The 10,742-nt window shown below is 35.4% G+C and overlaps 1 protein-coding gene across 1 annotated transcript; it reads right to left on the reverse strand.

Annotated features, from left to right (window-relative positions):
* Positions 1-4,607: 4,607 nt before the first annotated feature.
* LOC134241109 (hybrid signal transduction histidine kinase A-like) lies at positions 4,608-9,746 on the reverse strand. Its single transcript, XM_062723201.1, has 7 exons — positions 9,536-9,746; positions 8,226-8,286; positions 7,792-7,889; positions 6,455-7,666; positions 5,790-5,849; positions 5,528-5,690; positions 4,608-5,421 (listed from the first exon to the last, which is right to left on the reverse strand). The coding sequence occupies exons 1-7, from the start codon at positions 9,556-9,558 to the stop codon at positions 4,666-4,668; spliced, it is 2,373 nt and encodes a 790-aa protein (XP_062579185.1). The 5' UTR covers positions 9,559-9,746; the 3' UTR covers positions 4,608-4,665.
* Between the last annotated feature and the right edge of the window lie 996 nt (positions 9,747-10,742).

Consider the following 10,742-nt stretch of genomic DNA (forward strand, 5'->3'; position numbering starts at 1 on the left):
CAATCCCTGACCTTTTTTGTTATAATAGTAAATTATGCAATGCTATACTGGACTATGAAAATTATTTAAATGACTTGTACCAGTTATATTCATAACCTCTAGGAATTTCAAATGCTAAAAACACACAATATTTGCATAAGCCCTGGAGTTTTTAAACTTAACAAATAATTACCAGAGGTGTGGATAGTGTGTGTTTACAGTTCTCGTCTTCCAATTTATTTCTATTTTCCAATTTATTTCAATTAATAAACACTGTACTATGATAGTCGACTATTGTTCTAATGATGCAATTGAATGTTCAACTAAGGAAAATTAATATTTTGACATCCCTAAAATTTTTTTAAAATATGTTGTATTCATTGGGTCTTCTTTAAGCCTGTTTGCATTACATTCTATAAACACATGTTGTGTTATCATGCTAAAACTGATGCAGTATGTGACCAGATGCACACCAAGTTGCTGCAAAAGTCAACACCGAGACCTCATCTGTGCACATTGATTAACATGTTTGACCTTCCTACTGTTTATTTACCTCTGGAAGTGGTATAAAACACCAGAATGTTACATCTGCTGTAATTTACGCTGTGAAATTTTAATTAAATTTCACATTTTGTGTTGTTGCTGCATGGTACAATGGTATTTAAGAGCATCTGGTATAAAGTAGCATAGTAAGGAGCTGATCCTACCATTGTGGGTTTGAATCCTAGTGTGGGACAAGGAGACCAGTCTTTCACTCAGATCATATAAACTGAGGTGCCATGTTGCAGTAGGTGCAAAAAAAAATCCCTCACTGCTCAATTGCCTTAACACCAAGTATATAGGTCTATACATTTGTAGCCCTCCACTGAAAAAATGTTGCATTGCCATATGAGTGAAAATTTCTCAAAAGGGACTGTCTGCTGGCGAAAAATTTATTCTCGTGTATATTTATATTATTAATGTTTATATACAACAGAAACCACAGCTAGGGTAGATTTTGTTTCGCTAGCTAAGTCATTAAAATAAGGTGTCATGAAAATATGGTGATCTACAGTAGTAGATTGATTTCTGCTTTTTCCTAGCCTTAGTGCTCAGGTGAGCTATGAGGCATGTAGGTCTCTTCTCAATTTTTTTTAATTCAAACCTGTTAATTACCTCTTGCCTATTGTTCATTTGCAGAAAATCAAAGAAAATTTTAGAAGGAACATCCTTGAGATCATGTGTGTGGATGAAGAAGCAGGACTTAATTAATTAATGCAGGATTAATCCACATCTTCAGAGCAGCTGATGTAAACGCTTTCTAGTGACAAACTAACAATGTTTTTTTCAAAGACTACTTAAAAAAATATGTATTTTTGTAAAGGGTGTCCGAATTATGTTAGGGTATGGGGTCGCCCATTCGGACACGTGGGTTCTCTACGGGTACTCCGTCTTCCTCCTACACTGACCCCCCACTTTTCTTTTTTCTTTTCTTCATTATAGCTATATATCCACATTGTTTAGATGAAGTAGTTGAAGGCTAGTTGTAAGTAGGCTTTGTCGATACCCTGGGCCATTACTGGTTGGAACTTAAGTTCCTTCGCCGCCACGGTAGCCAGGCTGGCCCGGGGAGGAGAAGCTGAAAGGGACTAGTTGGAGGCTGCTTTGTCGATCTTTAATTTACATCTTTTTATTATTATGCCAATGAGATAATAGTTCATTATTTTAATTGTTTTGATGAAGTTAAATATGTTCAAGATGTAATGATTTTTAAATATGACATAAGTATTCATAAAATGTGTAAATTCTGTCAGCTGTTGTAGAAAGAATAATTTGTATTGTCACCTTTTCGTTATTAGATTATTGTGGAATTGAATGCCCTATATACTGATGTGACTAAATATGCAGTGAAAGAAATGAATATAAAATTGTAAAATTGCATTTGAAAATGTAAAATAGTTTTTTGCCTCTAAAATGTTAAATTGTGATTTGTAAATATTAATATATTTGTGCTTTGTTAATGTTAAATCAATGCAATTGTGAATTGTTGATGTGAAATTATGAATTGTAGTGTGGAATTTTGAATTGGAAATGTGAAATTATTTTAATCTCATTGGCAAGTTTTGTGCAAAAAATAAAAAAAAAATAAAAAAAACTCCAAAACAAAAAAAAAAAAAAAAAAAAAAAAAAAAAAAAAAAAAAAAAAAAAAAAAAAAAAAAAAAAGAAAGAAAGAAAAAAAAAAAAAAAAAAAAAAAAAAAAAAAATTTAAAAAAAAAAAAAAGAAAGAAAAAGAAAAAAAAACAGAAAAAAAAGTGTAAGAGAAAGGAAAAAAACTGAAAAAAGGCACAAAACTTTTAATGCTGCCTGCTTGAATTAACATTTATTTCAAGCAGAAGGTTCCAAGCCCTTTAAAGCAGAGGAGAAGTTTTGGTGTTTAAATGTACATTACTGAATGTACTATGGAGTGCTAATCTAATGAACACTCAACTGATCAAACTTTTGAAAAATCATTGTAAAATATCAGTTCATCCAGTTTGTATAATGCAACATTTTATCTCATCAAATAATTTCTAGCAATTGTAATGGTATCTTCAATAATCTTGCAGTGTTTTGCTGAAATGAATGCAAAAATCATTATTTTCATGTGCAACCTAATTTTTGCTTTCTTTGAATGAATATTAACACCATTGAGTTGATGCCAACAAGTTGAAAGAAAACTTTTATTCTCATATTCAAACTGGTTTTAGTTGTTCTTTTCCACAGTAATTTTAACAAGAGGCCCATGGGCCACACCGCTCACCTGAGCAATGTGGTTAGGAAAAAAACATAAATCAGTTTATTATTAAAAAGTTGAAACCCAATAGTGGTCCCAAACAATCCTTAAGAGGAGAGGGTATGATTTGAACAAACTTGAATCTACACTAACTAAGGATGCTTGCATATTTCTTTGACTACCTATGGCTTTATTGCCCTTTACATTTCAACTTACACTGTGACCCCGCCCTACCCCCAGGGGTCATGACTTGAACAAAATTGAATCTACATTATCTGAGAATGCTTCCATATGAATAGGACTATATAATCATGGCATTGCTATTTTTGAAAAGAAGATTTTTAAAGATTTTTCTACATGTTTTTCTATGTAAAACTTGGATTTCATGTTGTGTCCCCGTTTTATCCCAAGGTGTCATGATTTGAACAAAATTAAATCTACACAACCTGAAGATGCTTCCATAAAAATATCATTCATGGCTTTGCTATTCCAGAGAAGAAGATTTTTAAACAATTTTTCTATATATTTCTATGCAAAACTTTGATCGGCCATCGTGGCCCTTCCCTACCCCCAGGGGTCATGATTTGAACAAAGTAGAATCTCCACTACCTGAAGATGCTTTTTATAAAAATATGATCATTCATGCCTTTGCTTTTCCAGAGAAGAAGATTTTTAAAGAATTTTCCTATATATTTCTATGTAAAACTTTGATCGGCCATTGTGGCCCCGCCCTACCCCCAGGGGTCATGATTTGAATAAATCTGAATCTACACTACATGAAGATGCTTCCATATAAATATGATCATTTATGCCAATGCTAATTCTTGAGAAGAAGACTTTTAACAAAATTTCCTATATATTTATATAAAAAACTTTGATCAGCCATCTGTGGCCCCGCCCTACCCAGGGGGTCATGATTTGAACAAACCTGAATCTAAACTACCTGAGGATGCTTCCCTATAAGTTTCAACTTTCCTGGTACAGTGGTTCTTGAAGGGAAGATTTTTGAAGAATTTCCCTTTATATTTCTATGTGAAACTTTGATCGGCCATTGTGGCCCCGCCCTACCCCCGGGGGTCATGATTTGAACAAACTTGAATCTAAACTACCTGAGGATGCTTCCCTATAAGTTTCATCTTTCCTGGCACAGTGGTTCTTGAGAAGAAGATTTTAAAAGAATTTTCTTATATATTTCTATGTAAAACTTTGATCGGCCATTGGCCCCGCCCCACCCCTGGGGGTCATGATTTGTTCAAACTTGAATCTACACTACCTGAGGATGCTTCCCTGTAAGTTTCATTTTTCCTGGCACAGTGGTTCTTGAGAAGAAGATTTTTAAAACATACCATCAAATTTACACTATTTCTGAATTATCTCCCCTTGAATAAGGGCTTGGTCCTACATTTGAACAAACTTGAATCTCCTTCACCTAAAGATACTTTGTGCCAAGTTTGGTTGAAATTGGCCCAGTGGTTCTTGAGAAGAAATCGAAAATGTGAAAAGTTAACGACTTTTCATTTTTAAATAAGCATATAATAGTACGACATTTTTGAAAACAATGGACTGAAAAAATTTTGATCAAAAAGCTCACCTGAGCCTTCAAGAAAAATATAGCTAGGAAAATGATAAAAAGCCAAAGAACTTAAGGTCGCTTAAAGCCAATGTCATAAGCTCATAGATGAATGTTTCTATCGAGTTCACCCTGGACGTAGGACAGGATATCTTGGCGTGGATTGGTCAAGTCCGGATGTGTAGTAAAGAGTATACTGAGCAATATGTGGAACTTTGTTGTATATCTTATTTACAAATAGTAAATACAACAACAAGCCATGAAACAGTTTTATATTTAAAAAACCAAGTTAGAAAATCAAATAATTAACAATCATTGAGTATATTTTGGTCGAAAAACAACAAGAAACTAGTCATGAAAAAGTCAACTATTGGTGGGATAAATCCTTATCAAGTTAGACCTTATAGCCCTGGGCCGGGCTCGTCCTTTGAAGCCGTCTAACACCAAATCCTCACAGCTCCGACTCCGACGGAACTCAATATGCGGAATGACGCGCTCTTCTGTTTCAAGACAACTAGCGCTTCTGTCTGACGACGAATTGTTGTTGTTATTGTTGTTGTTGTTGTCATTAGTCGTGTTGTTGTTGTTGAAATTGTAAGGGAAACTGTTACGGGATTCCCTAAAGGCATACAAATGCTGGGGCTGATTTTTCTGCTGGAAGGTGGAGGACAATAAATGCTGTCGACCGAATGTATACTGCGGCATAACGTTTGTTGTCATGTCATGTGGCAACAAATTATCTGGTGTGTTGTAATTTAACAACCCTTGGTTGTATGGGTAATTCTGGTTGAACAGTTGGTTGTTCTGCACAACAGAAGGAATCAATGGGCTCTGAAGAGGCGGCTGGAATTGATATCTCTTGTAATCCGGAGGAGCCGGAGCCACGATACCATTGTCGTTAAACCAGTTCGCGTTTTGGAATGCTTCATGCGGATTGCGATAATTCTGTTGAGCAATAACAGGGGCCAAACCGTGAACTGGAGGGGGTGGTACGTTTGTTGGAAAGTACAGACTCTGTGATGGCAGTTGTTGTGGGTACGGTGCGGGCTGAATGTTAGGAAGGTAGTTGTTTTGTGCGTGTGGTACAAGGTTTTGGGCATAATGTCTCGGTTGGAAATCCTGCAAAGCAAATGGCATCATTAGGATTGAATGTAAATGTACGTGATTTGGTATTTTTCTTAAATCATTATCATGTATAGTAAAACTGTAAGTTGACATATCTTACCTCGTGTGGAAATAAAGTTTTGTTTTGAACTTGCAGTGCATTGTTAGACTTTGAGGCGAGCGATGGTGGAATGAAGGGTTCTGAATTTGGCCTTAAATTGGACTTGATTGTCTTCGATGCTTTCTCTGCCACATTTACTTTAATATTTTCAAGACTAGATTTCCTACAACATAGAAACTTATTACCTGAAATATTACATGGATTTTAATGAAATTAATGGGTTGCTTCTAACAGTCTTTATTTCGTTTGATGACATTCTTACCCTTCTTTGGAACACTTTTCTTTTCCATTTACATCTTTGTAAAACAGCTTCTCAGCCCAACTGAAAAACAAGTACATCTGAATTATAGTACTAGTATATTTGGGTGTGCATATATGAGTGGAATTCTTTTAGTAAAACTTTACATTTATCGATCAATATTTACATTTGCAAATGTTTTCCTTTACATAATACTGCGGCATAACGTTTGTTGTCTCATGTGGCAACAAATTACTGAAGGCAAGCGTTTTTATAACTGTGTAAATACAGGTTTGGGGTCAAGAGGTCAAGATGTGCGTTTGGATAAACGTTCCACGTAATTTCTCTGTGACGTCATAAAGGGTCGACGCGCGTCTAGTGGATTACATACATGCCGTTGGGTTTGAAAAATTAACGCATTTCACACGTTAAAAGGCAAATAGAAAGTATAAATAAGTCACAAATGTAAATATAAGTAATAAGGTATCATTTTTGAGTTTTATGGAGATGTAAAACGGGTTGACACATGATCAAATCTTCCATAAAGCCCTTCGGGCTTTATGGGATTTAACATCACGTTTGATGACCAACCCGTTTTACATCTCAATGAAAAACAAGTACATCTGAAAAATGATACCTTATTTCATTTTAAATAAAGTAGTCTGCAAAGAGAGAATAAAAAGATGTACCTTGAGTTGCTCGATTCTTTGGAAACTGGAGTCGTTCCTCCACTAATGTCTGATAAATGCGTAATTTTTTTGTCTTTTGATTGCTCTTCTTCTGTGGGTTGCTGGACTTGTGTTTGACCACTCGGTAAATTCTTGCCTGGATGTCCGCTCGGTGAACTTTTGTCTGGTTGTCCGCTCTGTAAATTCTTGTCCGGTTGTCCGCTTGGTAAATTCTTATCAGGTTGTTCGGTTGGTAACTTTTCGTGCGGTTGTGCGCTCGGTAAATTCTTGTCTGGTTGTCCGCTTGGTATCTCCGTATCAGGTTGTTCACTCGGTAAATTCTTGTTAGGTTGTCCACTCGGTATATGCTTGTCTGGTTGTCCGCTTGTTAACTTCGTGTCATGAACTTCTTCAGGGATAAGTTTTGCTATCGCCTCTTGTAAATTTCTGGACATTGACGATGAAGACTGATGTATTTTCTCTGCTGCCTTTCGTTCCTTTTGTAAATGTGAGCTATCGTCTGTTACATGTTTATCTTTCGTCAAGAAATATTGATTAAAAGTTTTCTCTTCGAGTGTCGAGTCTTTCGTAGCAGTTTCGTTGATTACATGTGCAGTTTCAAAACACCCTCCATTGTTTGCCAAATTCTTGGAGGAAAACCCCGGAGGAGTCTGAGGTTTATTTACTGCTGCACGTGAGGTAGGGATCAATATTTGGTCAGTCTCTTTTGCCTCCTCAGCAATCCCGTCGCATAACTTTTCAAGTGACTTTTGCAATAAACTTTCATTTGCGTTGCCTGTTTGATACTTTGAAAGATCTGGAGATGGATTTAAGCAGAGCTGATCCATTCTGTCAGGCTGACTATGATTTTCTGTTAATTGACAGTTTGTCTCCGTGAGCGCCTTCCCAAGAGCAGCATTTTCCAGAGCTTCATTTTCCACTGGAAACACGGATCTTACGGACTGTGAGCGGATTCGCTGAAACAGACGCTTGCATTCCTGAGATCCGTCGTCGTGTACTATGTCGCCTGGGTCATCTCCGGACCCGATTTGGATGGTGGGCAGCCCCGAGAGGTTCTTGAGGTACTCTCTGTATCCGTATAAATAGTCATTCATTACAGCAGATGGGTTGTCAAGAGCCAAGAAAACATTTTCTGTAAGTCTGGCTTTGGTTTGTTCATTGTCTTTTTCATCTTGCTGCTTGAAGAGACAATGTTGAAAACCATGGAAAGACCTGTCAAAATTAACCAAAACCAATGTTCAATATTTTTTTTTCGAAACTTGCTTTCAGCATCTCAATTTGAGTGAAATATTCTTGAGAGGGATGTTTAACAACAAACAAAGAAGACAAAAACTTACATTCTAGGGTCAAAAGGGTTGTTGTACCAGGGATATTTTTGCGAATCTTTGCGGCCAAAACCTACTGTTTTAAAATCCTCAATGTAAGCATTGGTGATCTGAAAAAAAAAATCATCTAGTACTAAAAATTAAAATTTAGCTTTGCCTCCTTGGCTTTATTAACTTAATAAAGATATAACAAAAATGTACTTTACAGAAAACTATCATATCGACTAAAATCATTCTTGCTTTTTGAAATGTGAATATTTTATACGTGTATTTAAAAAATATATACATTGTATCTGAAATGGAGAAGGACAAACAACCCAAAAAATCAGGGATACCTGTTGACCAATCTCAAACGTTTGTAAATAATTATTCATAATTACATGTATAGATTTATAAAAAAAAATATTTACAGCAATGTTCAACAATTTAACAAAATATATATCTACCTTGTTTTGATCATCACCAAGCATGGGGTATGGTGAATTGTTCAAGGGTCCAATTTTGAATCTGAAAAATAAAAATACAATGATGAATCAAGCACTTAAAAAACTGTGAAAGAAAATGTATATGATGGTATGTAGCTTAAGGTCAGACGACACGTTCCTCAAAAATATATAATTTTTCGTAATAATTTTTCATTGAAGTATAGGTACTTAAACAAGTTTCCTCACAAAAAATTAGGGTACCTTACCAGGCATTTGGCCAAGATACCATAGGGTCATATTTCTTATATAACCCTTATGGATAATCCTCTAAATGGCCTATAACACAATTTTTGGTTTCCCTTATATTTAAAAACATTTTAAGAACAGTGTAAAAATCAAAAGAAAATGACAAATATGAATAATTTTTTATATAATACCAAGAGATACAAAACATATATTTGAGGAACGTGTCATCTGACCTTAACTGAATTTTGAACGGAAAAGTAAATAAAGTGAAACTTATGTAAGGATTTGACTTTCTTCTATTGCGAATCCATTTTATAACTTTGAAAATATTGAATTCGAAATACAGCACAATGACATCATTTTGAAAATTCTTTGAATATGATTAACAAAGGTACAATCTTATGAGCATACCGTCAGTTTGTGACAGCTTTTTGAGAATCCTTCTAGAATTTGCCGAGTTATAATTGTTCTTATGTTAAAGTAACTTAAAAAGTGACCTTCAACACCCCCTCCCGGGAAGTTCCTGGGGAAAAAAACCCTGGACCTATTCCTGAAAAAAAATGATTTTCTGTCTTTTACACCCCCCCCCCCAAAAAAAAATAAATGAATAAAAATTGTTATATTTCTTAGGTCCGTATATTCATCAGGGACCCATTAGTTATTATTGAAAATGGTTTTAATCTTCTCAAAAAGAGTTTGGTAAAAATATTTTTATGCGAGCAATTTTTAACAGAGCCTTTTATTTTGCAAGATTTTACAATTAATCTAAGTGTGAGTCGTGCGTTCTTTTGTAAAACGGGTCCTTGATTATTGAATGTCATGGTAGTTGATTTTTTTTTTTTTACGTTAGACCCCCCCCCCTAATTTTCCTAGATGGAAAAATCTGTGTCTCGGGACAGGTTCTCACCACCGGGCACGAAGAACATTTATCATTTTAACGATAGAACATATCTAGATCTAAATGTTAGATCTGATTTTGACATACAGAAAATATATATATTGGATCTGAAATGTAAAAAATAGCAAATAAAACAACTTTTAACCTGAATTTAGGCGATTTTTAAATTTTATAAACAAAAACTTACTTTTCATTCGCAGATTCAAACATTGTAGACGGGAACTCCCTGGGTTGAAAAACTTCCAAAATCTAACTATGTGACCACAGTTCCCAGCCAGGAGGTAAATTAATTTTCTATGCCCCGAATGCGTTCTTTGCCTCTATACTAACTCCTTGATTTTTTCTCTCAACATTTTGCCGTTTCCAAAGCATGTTTGTTTATCACGTTAAAAAGCTGTTACGTCACTAAGGTCGCGGGGAATTCAGTCATTTGGGTGTTTTCAAAATTCACTATGACGTCATAATTACTTTAAAGGTTCCACTGCACAGCGAGTACTGACGGCACCTTGATTAATTAAATCAGGCACGTAGCAACAGGGGGAGGGGGGCAGGGGGCCTGACCCCCCTTCTTTTTTCCCCAACCTTACTTATACTATAGGAAATGTACATTGAAAGGCTGGTCCCCCCAACTACAGAAAGTGTAGTATAATAAATGGTACTGAAAAAAGTTGGCATTTACCCCCCCCCCCCACCCCCTAATAGGATTTTCGACTTTGGGCAAGTTTCCTTTTTTTGTTGTTGTTGTTTTTTTGCTTATCAACTTTTTCAGGTAAGTAAAAAAAAAATTCTCTGGCTGCCCCCCCCCCCTTTTCAAAAACGATGCTACGTGGCTGTAAATTATGCATACATAAGAGAAAGTCTATAATTAATACACAGGTGCTTAGGATCGGGACCCCGTCCCCATGTTCCGTTCCCCAAAAGTTCTTTGAATTTTTTAAAGGAATAAATTAAATGTTTTTGTATGCCATATTCAAAAATTCATACTCTCCGATTCTACAACAGAACGGGTTCTGTTTAAGTATCAGAGAGTATGAAAGGCTAGTTATAGTTTAAATTTTGGAATTTTCAGTTGCAATACTTTGTGAATATGTCAAACAAATATATTTTATATAAAAAAAAAATAATCGAAGAAACCTTATCGTACAAGACACGTGGGAAAAGGGGTGGGGGGGTCCCGTTTCAAAGCACCTGTATAATAATATTGGATTCATTTAGGAAATAAAGGATATTACATAATATTATTCAGTGAAAATGAGAATCTTAAACACTTTTTAAACAACTGTGTGCAACTAAATAAAATGTTTCAAAAGAGACTCCCAGTAGTAGGACCATTTCATCATCTGCATCCTCGCAATTCCTGGGGTCCTGAGTCAAAACGTTGCCGCGATGCGTAT

Source organism: Saccostrea cucullata, unplaced genomic scaffold (assembly GCF_032062105.1).
Source record: "Saccostrea cucullata isolate Sc308-1 unplaced genomic scaffold, CSIRO_AGI_Scuc_v1 ctg14381, whole genome shotgun sequence".
Lineage (NCBI taxonomy): Eukaryota > Metazoa > Mollusca > Bivalvia > Ostreida > Ostreidae > Saccostrea > Saccostrea cuccullata.